Here is a 21,069-nt window from a genome sequence, read left to right as displayed (position 1 = left end):
CTTCTAGTGAACGTCAGGTATTGTCAGACAAACTTTTCCAATCTGATTCCATCCAGGTGTATTGGACTTCAACTTCCTTCACTCTCAGCATGTCATTGAGAGTGATAGGAACTGTAGTCCTGCACAACTGGAGGGAACCAAGTTGGATTGGTCTAAGGAGTACCACCAGGCCAAAGCACTAACAAATATGAGGAATGCTTTAAACAACACCAAACTATAGCATTTGCTGTCTCTTCTAGATTACCTGCATTTAAATTTGAGTCATTGTGTTAGCTCAGAGATTACAGAGGTTTGAAACTGAAGGCTTCTAAGTAAAGAGTCTGCATTTGCAAAATGTTACTCACTGCTTCGTGGAACTGGATAAGTGTTTTGTTCTTCCCCGTATCACTGATATAGTCTTCATAAGCTTTCTCATAGATAGCCTGGACCTCTTCGATAGCCTTCAGGAAATAAAACAGACAATCTTAATACAAGTAGGTCAGGGAATCAGTGGAGGTTCTGGAACAAACAGCTTTTTGGCTTTCAGTATGCCAGTTTCTCTATCACAGGAGTGGGAATCACCTAGCTCCCCATATGTTGTTGGATTGCAATTTGTTGTGGTGGCTTGGAACACTTGGACTTGTAGTCCAACAATATTGGAGGGGTATGCTCTACCACTGCAGAATACAGTGGGCTCACTGGGGTTTGGTTCCAGGATCCCCTGTTGATACCAAAAATTGTGGTTGCTCAAGTCCCATTATATACAGTGACAAAGTGAAATTGTGTCCCTTATATAAAATGGGAAAAAACCCCAAGATTTGCTTGGGGAATTTATATTATTTTTGAATATTTCCAAGCCATGGTTGGTTTAACCTGTGGATAAAAATATCTGTGGATACAGAGGGCTGACTGTACATGGAACTCTAACAGAAAAGAGGCCAAACAAGCAGATGAGGCTGCAGTCCCAGTACTGCAACTGTAGAACGATATGTTTAAAAATTTGAAAGCCCAATAATACTTCATGGGCACAAGTGAGCAGAGCAGATACCAACTGCCTTGCCTGGCTTTTTGGTCCAAAAGGATTTTGGGACATGGTTTGAAACATTAAGTGCACATGAAGGAAGAGTAGACAGGTTATTGCTCAAACATAGGAGTTGTCTCAATAGGCTAATACCAAGCTCACCATCAACCATGTGGAGCAGGCATGAGGACTTTCCATCTCATGACAGATTCTCATCCATCCCACAAACTTCTTCATCAAGCCCTGTCCCATCTCCCAGCAGGGAGAAGCTCTTATCTTCATCCAATAGATTTTGTAAGTGTCTTCCCTCATGGAATACTAAAAAAAGCTTAATTTGTCAGCACTCCCCTTGAATAAACATGCAGAGCCTTGGTCTCAAGGATGTATTTGAAAATGGTGCTGAATGCTTCAGTCTTCTGAGCAGATATGAAGAAGCTTTCTCAACTAATTCTGAGCAAACTTAAAATCTGCAGGAACCACATTTTTGTCCCATCCACTCTTGTCTTTGACTCTGGAATGTTTCCCATGAGATCTTTGCCATCTTGAAATCCAGCCCTTGGGCTGAAGAAGGTTTCCTACCCCTGATGTAGACGGATGTTAAATGGTGAAATGTAAGCACAATCTGGCAAACTGCTGCAATTTTAGACTTGGGAGAATGAGGTACTTAGTGCACTTTACTGGAAGGCCATCTATACAGGAAAAAAAACAGATCTCTTTCCACCTCTGCTAAATTTTTGCTACCAAACAACAGAGATGGACAAAAATGGTTGAATTCACACTTTTAGCTAGAATCTTCCTGTGAAATGCACAATGCACAAACAGTTGCAATTTCTCAGAGATTGTGTACACTTCTTCATGCCTCTCATCACTTGGTGACTTGGTAAACTGGGAGCTTTGTACATCGGATTACCTCAAGGCCTTAGTGCCCATTGAATAACTGTGTCAGTCAGAGTAATTATGTTGGCATCTATTTACTTTCTCTCTCTCTCTCTCTCAGTCTCAGGTATCACCTCTCAGACCACCAGGGTCCCCAAGGTGATGTAAAACAGATAAAACATTTAAAAAAATTAATATGTACATAAAAACTTTTGAAACAAGTAATTTAAAGCCACACAATTAAAACAGTCTGAGAAATTTCAAGAACCACTGGCCATGATGAGCAGCACTGGCTTAGCTGCCTGCCAGAAGAGATGGGGCCAGTCTAACTTCCTTTGCCAAGTTAGCTCCACAGTTCCACTGTGCTAAAAACATAATGACCTTGGATAACATTTTATCAGTAGACCTGATAGTACTCTGCTGTGAGTTTACTGAGAAAGGTAAATAAATATATATCTAAAGCATATTTGTTTGCATATTTAATACATGTATAAACCATCCTCCAGTGCAAGTCCAATAAACATTTCACTTACTGTTTTCTTGCCAAGAAAAGCGAAAACTCCTGCAGTGACTTCAGCAGCAAAAATCACCAGTAGACATGTGAAAAACTGTTTAAAAACAGTAAAAGGATGGAAAAAGGATTAAAGATTTAATTTGTCATGGACACCTAATCTTCCCTCCTTAATAAAACTATATTAACGAGTTCAAAGGAAAGGAGGCAAAAGAAGGTTCTGACTTAAAGTTAAGGGCAATACAAAGACTACTGGAATCTAGGACAACCCTCTAGTCTGGGGCTTCACAGTTCCTAACAATCCTACAGGGACGTAGCCAAGGAGGGGGTTCTTGGGGTCTGGACCCCCCCCCCTTCCATTAGGAAAATGAATGGTGTGTGCTGCTGCACCGCCGTGCCCAAGCCCCATTATAATGGCAGCACTTAGTCTGGAACCCCCCCCCCCCTTTCCTAAAATCCTGGCTACGTCCCTGAATCCTATATATCCCAGGTGGGCAGTTTGTGGTCCTCTAGATGTTTTTGGGCTATAGAATGGAAAGAGAAACAAGAGAATTGGAATTCATCCATAAACTACAGTCCCTCAGCAATGGACTGAACAGGGATAATGGCTTCCTGGCTTACTACATATGTTTCTTTCCCTCTTGTTCAAAATGTAGACAGATTTGGATGCAGTATCATTTATTCAGCTTGGAGGTGAGCACCTGAGTGACATACCTCTCTCCCCTCTCCTCCTCTTGCTTGCTAGATTTAGTGCTTAATTTTTTATTTGGGATGTACAGAGCATTTTCCATATATTGAGATGTCTTGACTTGCTATGAGGATTTTTGCTTTTTTGGTGCATTTTGGGCCTTCCTTCCAATTTAATTTATTGTAAATCTTGCAAATATGACATTGAATTAACATTGGTCAAATATTTTACAACCAGATAAGCTGGAAATGCAGAATCAATCAAAAGAAGCAGTAAAAGATGCTTTCTCTGTCTGCAATACTCAAGAGAAAAAGGATTTAGACAGAAATATTATGCTTCTACAAACTGAGTCATACCCTGGGGGTATGCATAGAATCGATGTTGTGATTGGTATAATCAATAAATGGGAACCAAACTTCATAAAAGTCTGAGTCTTTCTGAATATTGTTGTCCATTAATCTTGTAAAATAATTCTCTCAAGTCTGAAGATTGTTTTTGTTGTCATGTGCCTTCAAGTAAGGGCTGTTCGACAGTGGAACACACTCCTTCCTCGGAGTGTAGTGGAGTCTCCTTCCTTGGAGGTCTTTAAGCAGAGGCTGGATGGTCATCTGTTGGGGATGCTTTGATTGAGAGTTCCTGCATGGCAGAGGGTTGGCCCTTGCAGTCTCTTCCAACTCTATAATTCTATGATTCTAAGTCATTTCCGATTTACGGCAACCCTGCGGGGAATCTATCATGGGGTTTTCTTGGCAAGTTTCTTCAGAGGGGGTTTGCCATTGCCATTCTCTGAGGCTCAGAGAGTGTGACTTGCCCAAGGTCACCCAGTGGGTTTACATGGCTGAGCCAGAATTCAAACTCTGGTCTTCAGAGTCATTGTCCAACACTCAAACCACTACACTATGCTGGCTCTAAATTTATTCCAATAAGCATATTATTTCATTAGGCATATTCTTCCAGTTGCTTGCAATCTTGAGTCTAATTGTTTTTTGTAAAAAAATTGTTTTTGCTATACGTTGTACAAAATAATTTGATTTTTGCAAACTACAGTGGGGGGAGGTTTGATACATAAATGTTGTATTTTGCTTTAGTGCAAACAAACAAGTCCAGAATGAAAAATAATCACCAAAAATTTGCAAAACCTCTCATAATCTTGCTCAACAGAGAGAAAACCTTTGAAATTTCTCCTCCTTATCAAAGAGAACAAAGTAAAGTTTTTCAGCATTACTTTTGAACTATTTAAATTTGAATATTATATTATGTCCAAAATGGAGAACTCTCATTTCAAGGTGGTTGACTAACCAGGATATTAAATCATGCCTGGAGAGCCTGATCAGTAAAATGACTCTAAAAGAAAACTTCTTGGTTTGGAAATAAGTGCAGCTCTTTTAAAAAGACCAGAACTGAAGTGCCAAAATTCAAGTGTGAAGAGAGGAGGAAAGGGGAGATGTAAGCACCTAACACTCATTGGTGGCATTAGAAATTATGACTTATTAAACAGAAAACATTATATCTGAAAATAATTTATATCCCACTAGCTGTATGGAAGTCCACTACTCACAGCTCCAAGTAGACATTGAGATTCCCGTGCAGCTCCACAGCACCCAAAAAATCCCACTACCATCATCAGGGCACCAGCTCCCACCAGCACATAGAGTCCTACAGAAAAGTACCAAGTTATTAAGAGATAAAATGCAGTTTTTTTCCTATCTCTTTGGTAGGATAGTTCTCAGCTGCTTCCCACTGCTCAGACTAGTCCATATGGTTTTCTTTTGTCACTATTTAGACCAGAACTGAATTTCATTTGAAAGCCAAGTTCTTACAAGGGAACCTGTACCAGGAAAAGTTTGTTGTTAATTGCCTTTCAGTTAACACAGACCCATGGACAGCCTAGTGAGGAGAGACCTCCAAGTCAATCTATCCTCAACCGCTCTGCTCAACTCTTGCGGACTCAAGGCCATTGCTTCTCCGATTGTGTCTACCCATCTGGAATGTGGTCTGCCTCTTTTCCTATTTCCCCCCACTTTACCAAGCACTATAGACTTTTCTAGTGAACCTTTTCTTCCCATGTTATGGCCAAAATACAACAACCTCAGTTTAGTCATCTTTGCTTCCAGGGGGAGTTCGGGCCTGGTCTGCTCTAGACCCATCCAATAATCTTGTTAGTGATTCATGGTATTCTCAGAATTCTTCTTCAGTACTGTACTCTTGTAAATATAATGTATTTTTGTAAATATAATACAGGCCTTTAAAAATATTCATAGGATTTATTTGCAGGCTTCCCAGCAGCTCAAGGGAGTTATCCATAAAATGAGCAGATAATGTAGTATTGTTGTTAGCTTCTTGGTGTTACACTAGTTACTTGCGACAACGTTCCTCTTCTAAAATATCCAAAGAAAAGATAGGAGAGGATGTAGCAGTACTTCAAACACAGCAGCAATATTGGAGGAAGATAATCTTTTTAACAGATTCCTATTACAGTGATTAGAAATTTATGGAATTTAGAATAAAGGTTGATGGTATGGATTGTTCCTAATTAGTGTTGCAGCTGTGTGCATATCTTTTGTCAGGATACCCCCATTCCATCCACACATCCTGGCACACTGTTCCTTGTGGATTTAGACAGACGATCTGTTTTAAGCAAATCTGGCTTTGCTAAGGCTTAAGGTATTAGTGAAGATACTCCATGTCATAACTGCCCAGCAGGCAAAGCTCTGATATACTCTTTTACTTTTTTCTGGACTACAATTCCCAGAATCTCCCAATCATCATGGCCAGTGATCATACTGGCTTGGAAAATCTGGGTGTTGGAGCTCTTCCCAAAAGTAATATTTATAAGGGCTAAGCCTAGAGCACTTGCTACAAATAATTTAGAAAAATTCCTGTATTGGAAATGTAATATCCAGACAGACTTTCAAAGAGAAAAGAAAAATCAGAGACAGTAAGCTCCATTATGCTGAGGTGTGCATCGCCTTGTTATTCTCCTTTTGCATCAAGTGCTGAATGACAGCAATGGGCAACTGTTGCAGAGCCCATCCTGTTCTCTCTATGGATTGCTCAGGGAGGGGTGCATTAAGTCAAGCCTTTTGAAAGTAGGCTGAGAACTTCATGTAATTCTGCGGCATCAGGCTACCACTGCCTCTTTACAGAGCTGACCTGAGGAGAGTGTCTGGATATGAAAAAATCTGGGCCACAGTGAGATTTCCTTTCAGGTCAATGAACACTTGAAATATGCCGCTATTTGGAGGAGGACTGTGATACTATGGATTAAACAGCAAGGACGCTGCAGCTTCATGAGAGAGAAGCTTCAGCTCTAAATGCCAAGAATGGGACAGGGAGAACCTTGGAAGAAGATCCTGTACCCTGTCATATACTACTATGGATCCAAATTAAGGTATTCTGAAAGCAGGCATTACCAGAATGTTGGCCCTAATCCCAGGAAATCACTATGAGAGAGGCAGGCAGCTCTGGAGTCTGGCTACTGTTCCTACTTGGCTCTAGCCCATCCAAAATATAGCTCCTAATCAGCTTATGGGTTGCATGTAGTCCACCATGGCCTCATTGTATCCCCGCCCCTGACATTCCTCACATTGAAAAAAAGTGAAAATATTCAGTAGTAGTAGTATGTTGTTGTTGTTGTTGTTGTTGTTGTTGTTATTATTATTATTATTATTATTATTATTATTATTATTTCCTACCTGCCTCTCCCCATGGAGCAAAAACAAGCATAGTTTCTGTGAGTATGACTGGCCATTAAAAGACTAGTTTCGTGTTGGACATTTTTAGGGTCCAAATAACCCTTTAAAAGTTTCATGTCCTGTAAAAATGGCCCTCAGTCCCTTCAAAGTTGCCACTCTGCTGTGCTGAATGAAGCCATAAAATGGATTGCTTTACATCAGACCAAACACAGGTTGTTAATTCCGCCCGAAAGTAAGGCTCAGGAGAGCAGAGCGTCCACACACTACCAAGCTTAACCATGCGCCATGGGTGCCACCTTGGCATGCCGCCATTTACACGGTGCGCACAATGATGATGTGGCTCATACGCTTTTGCAGCTCCTTTTTCCCAGTGCATCATTGCTGTGCAGTTTGGTTGACGCGGCCATGATCCAGGGGAGAAAGGGGTGGTCTCTGTCCGCCCCTTTCTCTCAATCTGTATAGGCCCAATCTTTGCTATTCTTCTCCTAAGTATGGTAGTACACAGCTACTTATAACTTCTTCCTTGTTCAATAACAAAGATATGACATTACACAAATAACTTGACAAGGGATATTATCACACCTTTTGCTGTGCAACTAATTGTAAAGTTAGTTTAGAAGCAACGATGGCCATGCTGAATGGTGAAGGAGAAAACTCACATGTCTAAATGCTGGTCTGAGTTTCACCTTATGCACTACAGAATTTTAAAGTAGGACTTTTTCACACCAGCCTGCTGTCTTGCACAATTGCACCAGTTTAAAAATGGAAGCATACCAGTTTGGTATAATTTCTTATTATATTTTCCCCCATGATAGGGCTTTGGCCATCCATGTTTGCATTATCTGTTTTCCATACTGCCAAATGTTGCCTTCCAGGAGGAAGGATGGGAATGAACAATTGTAGCTGTCAGCCCCTCCCCCATTCATTTATTTGCATGAATGTACACACAGCAGCCAGGTTTGGGAGGCAGTTGGCAACTGCAACCACTCCCCTCCCCCACAGCAGTTCCATGCAAGTAGTCATGGCTTCCAACTGTCTCTCAAAGCTGTCTGAATATGCATAAAGCAGCTGGCTTTGAGAAGGTGTTGGCAGTCATGAGAGAAGGTGAGAGGAGGAGAGGAACAGCATGATACCCACTCAAACCACATGATCACCTGGGAAATGGAACTGCATTGGGAAGGACCTATCACACAAAGGCAGTAATGGAACAGCAGAGAGTTTGAGAGCCTATTGACAGGTTTTGCTTGTCAATGAAAAGGTGAACTGCAGTAATGACTAGAATGCAAGGCAGCAGGACAGACATGATGTCATGTGATATCTGCCAAAGACATTTTTATCTTCTTAAAAGTCCACTTTTTATCCTCATGTGATAAAATGCATAATGACAACGGCCCAGGAAATACAGTTTGCCCTTTCTTTATGCGGGGGATCCATTCCAGACTCCCCTGTGTAAAGCAAATACCGTCTATGCTTGAGCCCCCTTTAAATGGATGGGGCTCGTGCATGTGGCGACACCCCATTCATCCCTATGGGATGCACTGCCCCTTTCCCCCCTGTGCAGCTTTCAGCATATGCTGAAAGCCATGCAGAGCGCACTCACATATGACACAGGCACACTGTGTACTGGAAAATTCTCATAAATATTGTGATGCACATTGGAAACAAAAATGCATTAAATTTAGTAACAGTATAGCTACAAACAAAACAAAACTCACCAAAACTTTAGGTAGACAGACAGACAGATAGACAATATTTATTTATATACTGCCTTTCTCCCCAAATGCTGGAAGATATGTTGTCACACTTGCCAGAATGTATTCAAAGGAAAACAGATAACTCCCCAAAAGAAGGCAAAAAACAAATAGCTCCAAGATCAATGAAATAAAAAAGATTAAAATATTTATTTTGGCAGAATCATAATGATTATTTCAAAAGCTGACATTCACACAAAGGTTCGAATTTGGAAGATGTACTGAAGTACAGAATTGAAAGAAAGCAACAGAGTACAAAATTGTTCAGTAAGTGGCCTTTGAGAAATATAGTGGGCCAATAATCAGCTCATCTGAAAAGACTGTCATCATAAAAAACTTTAGCATCGACCTGATGACACTTCAGGTACTATTAAATGCTCTTCAGCAAGAACAATGCTTAGTCTGCTGCCTTCCAGAGTAACATAGCTGAGCCAAGGAATAAATAACGGACAGCTAAGTGACAAATAATGTGTGCTTAAAAATCTTGTGAAGGGCTCAGTAACAGTAAACTTTGATACATGATTTGATCAAGAAGTTCCTATTACCTTGTTGTTAATCATGCAGGATGAAAATATGAAAGCACATAGCAGCAAGGTGGAGCCAACTAGTGGGAAAGTTTACAGATGTCCAGACATGAACTTTGGAGTGCTGAGATGCAAAGCCAAAGTTGTTCCACAAGAGGGCAGAAGAAACCTATCGGACTCCACTGTGTGAAGGCTTCATGAAGAGGTTACTTTTAAGCATTTTTATATCTGTTTTTCATTTCTGTGGTGTTGAAAACTAGAAAACGAAAGAAAGAAAGAAAGAAAGAAAGAAAGAAAGGAAAAAAGAATGGGGAAAAAGGTATAAAGAGGCTGCCATAATTCATACAATTTTCTGCTCCTTCAAAATCTAGACAGGAAAGCATTGGTAGAGATGTATCTGTCTGAACCAGAATGTGTTCCATTGATCCACATATTCTGATTGACAGCTGCTTTTTAAATTTTCAGGCAGCAGTAATATCTTTGCTAACCATATTCCACCTCCCTGCAGAGCTTTGGACTGAAGTTTCCAAAGCTTTGGCTTTTCTACTGAGCTAGAAACCTCTTAAAATACAAACTTTGCAGTTTCCAAACCTTTCCACTTTTATGTCACTGCCTTTACATATGTTTGTCTAGTAATTCATTCCCTTTCCCTAGCTATGAACATACTATGAAGAAGAAGAAGCGAGACCTTAGAGGCATATTTTTCTCCCAGTACCTAACTACCTTAAAGGCACTAGATCATGTCTGATCTCGGAAGCTAAGCAAGGTCAGTCCTGGTTAGTACTTGGCTGAAAAACCGCCAATGAATACTAGGTGCTGCAGGCTCTATTTCAGAGGAGAGCACTGGCAAAACCACCTCTGAGTATACATTTCCTAACTATGAAATTCAAGTGGGTGCCACAAGTAGACACAAGACTTGAAGGTGCAAACACACAGTCTCTGTTAACAGTACAACCCTGTACATAATGGTATCCCCAATATGCAAAATACATTTTATTTCAACAATTATTTTTAAAAAACAGTAATAAAAGATGTACATGTTCTCTCCCATCTTTCTGCGGACTATCTAAAAAGATGTGCCTGCATTCAGTGATTATGAGAATGAACAGGCACAAACTTCACATGGGCCTTCCCCTTTCCTGCAACTGTTAATAACCTCTGACCTTGATTTATATAAAATCAAATGCACAGTTTTACATTTTGTCCAAATAGCCCAATTATGGTCTGTACTTGCCAGAAAACCAGGATTACAAATGAGGACCAATTCTTATTTTTGTGAGCATGATTTATCTGCAGAAATTTAAAAAAAAATAGCAGAAAGCAGGCAACAAAACACAGTTTGCCTTTTTGGACAACATGGCAAAATATGGTTTGCTGCAAACAAAGATTGGAAGTTATTCAAGGACAAAATGGAGTGTGTGAAATTATTTGGGGTACAAAACATGTAGTCAGATTACTGTTTAGCTTCCCAGAAGGGTCTAAGGCATCTTAAGGTACAGCAATTTCCTCCTAATGTGCCAGAGTCCAGTACCATATTTGTGTCCAATGACTACAGTTTTTTTCCATTTACTCTTCAAGAACAGGGAGCTTCAGTAACTGGGAGCCTTGTGGATCACTTCTTCATGGATCACCATTTGAATTCCACTGATCTAGGAAGCTTTGGGTCTTCTACTACTATTAATGCTGTAGCATTTCAGAAAGTACAGTTGGCCGTCCTTATCCACAGATTTTTTAATCCACGGATTATAGTATCCACAGCTTGAAAATATTCAAAACAATTATACATTCCAAGTAGCAAAATTTGATTTTCCATTTTATATAAGGGGCACCATTTTACTGTGCTATTGTATTTAATGGGACTTGAGCATCCACAGATTTTGTTATCCACGAGGGTACCTGGAACCAAACCTCAGCAGATAACAAGGACCCACTGTAGTTGTAGATCTGATTAGTGTTGGAATGAGGCCCTTTGCAAGCCTCATATGACATGTTTTGAGATTTGTAAAAGAAGCAGAGGTTGAATAAGGTAACTTGATGTATAGTCTCAGAACTTTTTTTCCAGGAATAGGAGGTCCTTAAAAGTCACTCACAAGAGCTACATTCTGTGTCCTCTCACCGAAAACCTGAGGATAAAAAGATTGGTAGAACATACTTTAAAAAAAAAAACCCAAGCCTTATTTTATCTTTCAGTTGACTACTAAGCCATTAAGGCCACTTATTATATTTCTTAGCCCATCTGATATGCTATGTTGGAAGAAAGGCTCATTTTGTCTAGCTTTCCTCTCAGCTTGCTGTCTAAAGGATAACACAAGTGTCCAAGAATGGAGCATTTGGTCACCCCTGGTTTAAACAAACTAGAAGTTATAAAAACAGTTCTGAACCAAAATGACCTTATCTTGTTTGAGTAATATTGGGTGTATATGTGTGTGAATGAGTGCTTTTAAATCTCTCTCATTCATACTTTCCAGTTGAAGTCAGCACTAAGGGGAGGGGGAGAGGTTGTACCAGGCTCTGCTAGATCTTTGCAAGGCAGGGTAATGCTTTTTTTAAAGAGGAATTTCACCCTCCACAGGGTACATAGCACTCACTCTTCCACAAGAGAATGTGTTCAGTGAGGAGCTGAGAGGTGCTTCCTCCTAGCATGCCTTAAAAGGGAGGCTTTGCTTAAAGATGACAGTTTAGCTAAGTAAATCATACAAGTTAAATGCTAAAAGCCAACTGCCTGGCAATTAGGGCCTCTTGGAGTGGCCAAAACCTGGCACTATGCCTCAAGACATCATGGCTTATTGAGATAAAGAAAGCAGATGGCAGTGTAAGGAAAATGAAGGCAGTGGCTCAACAGTGGTGAAGAAAGACAGAAGGGATACAGCTTTACGAGCCAAGCGATAGGCTCTGCGGCAAGCAACAATTCTGCATGCTAATCTCACAGTGCAGTTGTTCTTATTTTAGGGATAACTATTTCCAAGGAAGCTCCACCCTGGCTATGAATCAGATTCAGTCAAGGCATTCCCCCCTCCTCTCACCATTCTACCTCTACTGGTGTGTTGAGAGAAGTCATCCATGAATCACACCAGCACCAATGACAACTAACTCTGTGTGGATGTTAGGAATGTCTCAGATGGTGCTCCTGTCTCCCCTTCCTGGATCTGGAATGGCTGCAGGATCTGCCACTGTGGGAGCAGCATATCCAAACTGAACTAGAGCTCTATCAGTGCTGAACTTCTCAAGGGATATGGTCCAGCACTGGATGAGCTCCCACTTGATTTGGAGTAGTAGTAGGGGGAAACAGAAGTAAAACTAAGAGTGGATTTGTCATCCCTGCATTACAGAATGGGTGAAAGAGCCATAATTCACCCTAAATCGGATGCCACTAGGATTTTCTTCATCCACATTGCACCTGACTACCGGGCCAAAAGCTATCTATTTATAGATGCCATGCTTCTTGGCTGATCTGTACAAAATAGGTGAGATGGAGTGGAGGAGGATCCTGGCCCAAGGTCAGTGCAGGTTGGAAAGGCAAATTGTGCACTGTGCAAAAGGAGGCTGGGTAAATGCTCCTCTGCTTTCTAACTTACTGTTAGTCCATCTCTCATTAGAATGTTGCACCTGTGGCCAAGTGGCAGCTACTGGCCTTTGCTTCTTCTTCCCCAGCTTATCTCAGGATGTGCTCCCTGCATCCATCCACTACACAACACTTGGCCATAGGCAAGTCCTTGGAAGGAGTTCCAGTGTCTGTTAAAATTGTTTCAGGTCCACCAGTTCAGCATCCCTGGCCCAGTCTTGGAAAAGACATGTCTCCTTATTCTGAGGGGGTCACTCTTGTCTCCCTGTGTTGCTCTGAGCAATAAGAAAATTCTGTTTGAGCTTGGTGGAGGTGGCAGCAACAGCCTCTCAAGATGGCTTAGCACCCGGTAACAAGAAAAAAGTAGTATTTTGTGCAATGGCCATGGATGAACAAGGTCTTTGTCTTGAGTGGTGAATGCTGGATTCCATCTCTGCTTATAGAATGGCAGGAGAGGCCTTTGCAGCTATAAAGCGGGCTGGGTGTATGTAGCTTGTTCTTGCCTGCTTCAGAGCCCCATTTCTAAGCTGATATGCAAACCTTAAGCTGGGATCCAGTTCATAATTAACCTCAAGGGAAGTTTACTTGTTTATGTAGCCAGTGTGTAACATGCTAGAAACCCCACAGCACCGATAGCACACTCGCTAATGATGTAACTCCTTTCAAGCACAACTGGTGACTGCTACTATTGTAAGAGAGCTCAAGTTGGGAAGAGACAACACTCTGCTACAGAGAGAGCTCATGGCCAGAGCCTGGCACATTCATTCCTCTTTCTCTCACATACATTCTTTCGCTCTGGCATACAGCATCATGTTTATACATACTTGGAGGGAACTACCCACAAAAACCTCTAATGGGCTTCTGAGGCTTATGTTTCCATTGACAGAAGAGAAAATGGAATATGGACCATGCCAGAAAGCATCTTTAACTTCAGTGTACTAGGCTTATTCATATACTGTTACTTTCATATGCCTCCATTTCCCCATTGAATTAAGAGACATTTTAGCTTCAGAAGTAGTCTGTGAGGAAAAGTGAACTGCCGTGCAGTGAAGGGATGACCAATGATAGCACCAATGATAACACAAAGATCTGAAAAACAATGATTAGAAAAGCATTAATTAAATAAGATTAGAAAAGAGTTTCCTCCTTGCATTATGAAGTGGGACCAAATCCCACAGAAGTGTGGGGCCTGATTCATAAAAGACATGCCCCAGCCCCAGATATGAGAAATGAAGTATCACTTATTAGCAGTAACACTTATTTCCTGCAGTTCCTTCAATGAGGTCAAGGCAATATACGTACATGTTTTTTCTGCTCTCCATGTTATCCTCACATCAACCTCATGAAGTAGGTTACGTTGACAGCGAATTACTAGACTAAGGTCACTCAGTGAGTTTCATGACTTGAACTTGGACTTCCCAAGTCAGGATCCAACATTCTACCAACTTAGGACATTTTTTAAAACTAATAATAATAAAAAATATTATGGACAACTTTTATAAAGGCATATGGATATGCCAGTGGAGTGAAAAGAGAAAGGGGTGGAAAAATAAATAAATAAGAGGGACATAATGTGATAGACCATTGCAAAATGGGACAACAAAAGAGGTAATTTGTTTAATTCAATAGGAGTAGGTTTAGTTAAAAGGCAAAGTGGTTTGGCTTCTGTTTAATGTTAGGTTAGAGGAGGATTAATAATAAATAGTTGAACAATATTACTGAAGATAATTAGTAATCTTTAATGAATTTATAGAAATGATAGAGGGTCTTTCTGCAGGGAATACATATGTGTTATATAAATTTGTAGTTTGTTTATTAATCATTATGTTTTAGAAAAAGGAGGTAGATAATTGATGGTATCTGAGAAGCACTGAAAGTTCCTTTTATTGATTGACATTGTAATGGTTGCTGTTGAGCAACTTGGAAGTCACTTTTACCTATCTCATCTTCGTTCCTTCTCTTCTTTTTTCTTTTTGTAGCCAATTTTTCTTTCTTCTTTTTTGTCTTTTTCTCTGTTTTGTTGTTAGCATTGTATTTTATATATTTAAAATTCAATAAAATATTTTTTAAAAAATACTAATTAATACAGCACACTGAGAATTAAAAACATAGCTCTTGTTTTATTCAAAAAAGCCAACAATGTAAAAAGGCATGGGACAATCAAGACAAACAGCACTAACAATTGAGCACAGCAGTCTTGATTGTTCAGTATCTGTTTTAATTGTCATTTTATATCTTCTGTTTTCTTATTGGCAGTGCTGTGATTTGCCCGGAGCTGGTTATGCGTGGTAAGAAGTATAATCAGTATCTAAAAAGCTGTAAAACAGCAATTTCTCCCTTCTCAGCAAATTCAAGTCTTGCAAATTGTAAGACTTAGCTGTCAAGAATACTGGACATGCTTTGAGGGGCATAAAGAGGCTTTCCCTGAATGCTACATAGCCAGAAATTAAGGGAAATCAAGGTCCATCTACTTTGTGTAGCAATCCAGAGAGTAAATGACTCAAGATAATTAGAGAGACAATAATTAGACAATTTTCCTTCCTTCCTCTCTTCTCATATAACTCTTTGGCAGTGAAACAGAATGTTTTCCACTCTCTCTCTTTTAAACTGCAAAAGCATATGAAAGCTTTAATGAGAACAGAACAAAATGGTAATACAATATTGTACACATATTCTACGGAACATGATTACTTACTCCTTCCCTACTCCATATTTATCCTAACAAACTATTAAGGATTTAGGATGGAATGCCTCCAAAAACCAGTGCAGCAGTATTTGCAGTAGACACTATCCTTCATTATACATACTGGCAGAGGAACTCTCAGAGACAATGGCAGTGGTGCCATAGCTAATGATTGCTAGTACTGCACAGAAGGAGGGTCCACTTTTGAATTTTCTTTTACCATGAAAAATCTATAATGGGACAATCCAAAATGAAACAAGAGAGAGGAGCAGAAAATAATATTCCCAGATCAGAAGGTGCTCAACCAGGTACTGGGCAAGAGTGGAAAACAAATTACAAGTGGTGTTGTGGCTAATGATGCAAAGAACATTCAGCTGTTAACATGCTCTTCTATTAGAAGAATAATAAACAGACTGATAAAAAGTGAATGAACATTCAGAGCGAAACTGGGAAAGAGAAATTAATAAAAATAAAAATAAACAAACAACAAAGAAACAATAAAGGGGATTAGAACAAAGGGGAAAGTCATTTAACTAGAAAGAACAGCAAGGGAATGGGGGAAACATTTGGAAGAACAAAATATTTCAGGGAAATACTGACAAGATTAGATTGGAACAACATTTGGAAGATGTAACATGAGGGAAATGGAGGCAGGGGAGGACATATGAACCGTATTTATGGAGTTGGCTTTTTCACCCCACAACAGCACTTTGCAGTGAAGCCAAGACCTGTGGGATGGGTATGTAAGCACATAAGAGCACATAAACCCATCCACCTGAGTGCTCAGAATGGGATCGACATCACACTCGCGTTTGCTGCTCCTTGAAAAAAAAGGTTCTTTTAAAAAGATGAACTGGAACCTCCGCGTCCAAAGGGACCGGTTTAAGTGGGCTTTGTGCTCCCCCCCAAATTGCACTGGGTATAATTGGGATGAGTGTGATGACCCCCCCCCCCCTTTTAACCCAGTTCCACACCAGGTTAAACTGTAGTGTGAATGACCCCTCAGCAGTGTAATTGCATCAAGAACAGGTTGAATTGCTGCTCAATGATCTGACTTTTGACTGGCCAGGAATGCCTGTCTCTTGTTAATAGTTTGTTCACCCTCTTCCAGTTGGTCCATGTCATAAGACAAATTTAGAACTAACCAATTCCCTTAGATTTAGATGGAATGGAGAAAAAGAGTTGGGTGCCATCTGCATCTTGGTCTCCCAATTGTTTCAAGCCAAAAGTAAATAGCAGAGTGAGGGTGGCAAAGATGAGGGATCCCAGAGGCCAGTCATCAGGGCTTTAAGAAGAATCCTCTGACAATCAGTCAACTAACTTATATCCCACCTTTTCCCCAAAAGTGGGAGACAAGGCAGTTTACAGAATAAAATGGGATACACATAATATATATATGTAAATCATTGTTTGAACCTAGTTTTTTGTGGATTTTTTGAGCTATGTGGCCATGTTCTACAAGAGTTTCTTTCTGACGTTTTGTCAGCATCTGTGGCTGGCATCTTCAGAGAATGCTTGCCTGGAAAAAGTGTGTGTGTGTGTGTGTGTGTGTGTGTGTGTGTGTGTGTGTACACACACACATACATACTGTGTGAGCCTGGGAATGCAGGAGTGATTTGCATGTGTACTGTTCTGTGCTGATGGCAGGCCTCAGGCTGGGAGGCTAATGCAAACGAGGATTAATGTCTGCTAATTGGTGATCATTATCTGCTGGGAAAGCCCCTGACTCTGAGTGGTTTCCCATTTGCATTTGCTGAGTCCTTATTTTACTATTCCTCAAGACTGGTAGCCAAATTTTGTTCACTTTAAGGGTTTCTTCTTTCCAGTTGAAATTATCCAGATGTTTGTGGATTTCAATGGCTTCCGTGTGCATCCTGACATGGTAGTGGTTGGCATGGTTCAGAATTTCAGTGATTTCAAACAGTATTTTATGCCCAGGATGGTTTGTGGCATGTTCTGCTACTGCTGATTTTTCTGGCTGTCCCAGTCTGCAGTGTCTCTCGTGTTCCTTGATTCTTGTTTGCACACTGCGTTTGGTGGTCCCTATGTAGACTTGTCCACAGCTGCATGGTATGCGGTAAACTCCTGCAGCTGTGAGAGGGTCTCCCTGGTCCTTGGCTGAGCGAAGCATTTGCTGGATTTTCTTTGTTGGTTTGTAAACCATTTGCAGGTTGTCCTTCCTCACCACTTTGCCTATTCTGTCTGTGACTCTTTTGATGTATGGTAAAAAATACCTTCCCTTTGGGTGGCTGCTTGTCTTCACTTCTCTGGGTTTTTCTGGGTCTGGCAGCCCTTCTGATGTCTGAGCTGGAACAACCATTGGCCTGTAGAGCCCAGTCCAGATGCTTCAGATTATCTTCCAAGAAGTGGGGTTCACAGATGCATTTTGCTTGGTCTACCAGTGTTTTGATTGTGCTTCTTTTTTGTCCTGGGTGATGGTTGGAGTTCTTGTGCAGGTATCTGTCTGTATGTGTAGGTTTTCTGTATAGTGTGTGACCCAAATGTTGGTTTGGTTTGCGGATGACAAGGACATCCAAAAATGGCAGTGTTCCTTCCTTTTCTTTTTCCATAGTGAATTGGATGTTGGGGTGGATGTTGTTCAGATGGTTCAGGAATACAGCCAGGTCTTCTTCTCCATGGCTCCAGATGGTGAAGGTGTCATCCACATATCGGAACCAAGTAGTGGGCTTTTTCGGTGCTGTTTCCAGGGCTTGCTTTTCAAAGTGTTCCATGTAAAAGTTTGCTATCACCGGGCTTAGAGGGCTTCCCATTGCTACCCCATCTCTTAGTTTGTAGAATCCATTGTCCTGCTGGAAATAGCTTGTGGTGAGGCAATGTTTGAACAGGGCTGTGATGTCTTCTTGAAAAACCTGTTGGATGAGTGTCATGGTGTCCATTATGGGGACTTTGGTGAACAGGGAGACCACATCAAAGCTGATTAAAATGTCTCCAGGCTTTAGTTCCAGGTTCTTGATTTTTCCTATGAAGTGAGCTGAGTCTTTGATGTAGTGGGGGTGGGGTGGGGGGTCTGCCCTATATGGGTTTGTAATTGTATGGCCAGAAACCTGGCCAAGTCATACGTGGGGGATCCAATGGCACTCACTATGGGTCGGAGTGGAATGGAATCCTTGTGGATCTTGGGAATTCCATAGAGTCTTGGTGGGCAAGCCTCAGATTTGCACAAACTTTGTCTTGTGGTTGGCTGAATTGAGGAGTTTTTGATCAGGATGTTGGTTTTTCTGGTGATTTTGCTGGTTGGGTTTTGTTTCAGCTTTTTGTATGTTGTAGGATCCAGGAGTTCCTTGATTTTTTATTTATATTGTTCTGTATCCATGATTACTGTGGCATTGCCTTTGTCCGCTGGCAGAATGACGATTTCTGGATCCGAATTGAGGTCCTTGATGGCTTTTCTTTCCTTTTTGGTTATGTTGCTGGGAGGTGGGTTTGCCTTGCACAGAATCCTTGCTGTTTCCCCTCTTATCTTTTCTGCCTCGTCCTCTGGGAGATGGTGGAGGGCAGATTCCACCTCGGCAATGATGTCTTCAACAGGGATTCTGGTGGTGGTTACTGCAAAGTTGCCTCCTTTGGCCAGGATGCATGTTTCCTCATTTGAGAGTTGCCACTGTGTGAGATTGATGATGGTCCATGATGTATCCAATGCGGGTTTCTGCTGTTTTTTATGGCATTTGTTGAATTTTTGTTTTTGTCTTTCGGTGTGATCTGCCATATCTTTTCCCATTTTCCTGTAGGTGAGGCTGTCAATTTTGTCCCTGTCTTGGGTGTTCATCTTTTGGCTGATGCTGAGGTGGAGTGGAAGCAGTTCCTTGTCTATGTTGTCCAGTTCTTTGTGGGTGGTGTGTATTCTCTCCCATAACAGAGCCTGTTCCATTCTGTTGTAGATGCGGTTGGCCTGTGGTGATTTGAAGGTCCTTTTTGCTGTGAGAAATTGTGGTATGGTGTCTGTGTCTCTGCAGCGTAGCAAGAAAGTTAGTGAGCAGAGTAGATGTGCTTTCCTGGTCTGGAGTTTTTCCAGTCTCCGAGTGTCTTGGAACAATTTCTCCCCGTAGAGATTTCCAATGTAAAGTCGAAGGCTTTCATGGCCGGCATCCATAGTTTTTCGTGGGTTTTTCGGGCTACTGTATCTTTGGCCATGGAACCAACTGGCCCAGCAGAACCAACTAACTGGCCCAGGAGAACCAAGAGGGGCACATTTCTCCATAAGCTCTTGGGATAATCAGACAAGGCTGCATCTGGATTGCAGAAATTATTGTTTGACATCACTTCAACTGCCATGGATCAATGCTACGAAATTCTGGGAACTGTAGTTTTGTCAGACATTTAGCCTTTTTGTAAGAGAGCTCTGGTGCCCAACAAATACAGTTCTCAAAATTCCATAGCATTGAGCCATGACAGTTAAAGTGGCGTCAAATTGGATTAAAGCTTCTGTGCGGATGACCTCCAATGTGACCAAAGCTGCTTCTGTCCCATAATCACACTGGAATCCAAACTAAAATGGACTTGGATAACCCATTTTCTCCAGGAATCCCTAGACCAGGAAAGCTGCCACACACTTGCTTAAATATGGAATACTAGAGACTAGCAAATAATTGTCTAGTACTAAAAGCTTCATGGACTTAAACAAAACAATGATATTACAATGTCTTTGTTGCAAAGCAATTAGTACTCCTTTTGCCTTTAATAACTCAGTATAACTGGCAATTCTTCCATGGCCACAAGTCAGGAAGGCAACAACCCAGCACACATATGGAGGGGATTCACTTCTTCAAAAATCCTGCCCACATCCTTGGATTATAGAAATGGAAAGGCTTGCCATTATTGTGTGTGGCAAGCTGTGTCTAATGTCAAAACAAATCTGAGTAATTTTATCTACCAAATGTTAGTGCAAATTTCTCCCAGAAAGTAACCGAGTACTGTATATTTTTCTCTTGGGAATCAGAATATGATAGACTTTTGACCTCTTGAAACAATTCTGCGCGACAGCTCTGAGTAGATACAATGCTGGGAGAGAAAAATGAGAACTTACAGTTGTACTTATTTATCCTTACTTACAGTGTAAGGTTAAGGCATTCAGAACACCATGCCACCACTTTATTTATTTATCATTTAATTTATACTGTACACCACCCATTGGCACTGGTGCCAATGTTGGGGTGGTGGTGGTTAAGGGTACTGTTGACCATTTTTATGATCCTCCTCAATATTTTTTGTAAAAGTGGCATGGGTGCAGGGAGTGGTGAGGACAAACCAGAGCCTTGGGAAATATATCTAATCCATGGCTTGCACATCCATGCACAGCTCAGTTACTGGCAGCAAGAGCTTTAATATAAAATATGCTTATATGTCTCACTCACCACTGGAATGCAGCCCCAAGAACCTCTCTGAAATTGAATTTGTCCCTCTGCGTAAATACACATGTGGTGTAGTCATTATATTAGTGGCCTGAGTTATTAAGGCAATTCCCTATGTAACCTGTGGCGGTTCTCCTTGTGCTGTCAAATCCGATGTGTCCATCAACAAATAATTAGAAGGGGGATGGATGAAGAGAGTATTTCTGGACTGTATTTTATCAATTACTTTTAAGTGACAGCTGCTACAGCACTGAACCAGGTAGAGTGGTCCAATTTGTTTAAGATTCTGGGCACTATTCCAAAAACGGGATTTAAATGATGTAAAACAGCTACGTTAGAAATAAGCTTTAAATTGACCGACGCCACAGGATTTTTTTTAAAAAAATAAAAACAAGGCAGATTTCCCCCAC

The 21,069-nt window shown here is 40.9% G+C and overlaps 1 protein-coding gene across 1 annotated transcript in view; it reads right to left on the bottom strand.

Annotated features, from left to right (window-relative positions):
• TSPAN2 (tetraspanin 2) overlaps positions 1-21,069 on the bottom strand; it is an 89,419-nt gene that overhangs the window by 11,590 nt on the left and 56,760 nt on the right. The window contains exons 3-5 of the mRNA XM_089514334.1: positions 4,634-4,731; positions 2,410-2,484; positions 345-440 (exon numbers count right to left, since the gene is read on the bottom strand). Of these exons, the coding sequence (XP_089370460.1) occupies positions 345-440; positions 2,410-2,484; positions 4,634-4,731 (269 nt within the window). The remainder of the gene's footprint in view (positions 1-344; positions 441-2,409; positions 2,485-4,633; positions 4,732-21,069) is intronic.

The sequence above is a fragment of the Sceloporus occidentalis genome, unplaced genomic scaffold (genome assembly GCF_023333645.1).
Source record: "Sceloporus occidentalis isolate IW3139 unplaced genomic scaffold, rSceOcc1.0.p SCAF_3, whole genome shotgun sequence".
In the NCBI taxonomy this organism is placed as follows: domain Eukaryota; kingdom Metazoa; phylum Chordata; class Lepidosauria; order Squamata; family Phrynosomatidae; genus Sceloporus; species Sceloporus occidentalis.
Note: the sequence above shows the minus strand (reverse complement) of the source record. Positions and strands in the feature narration are given on the sequence as shown.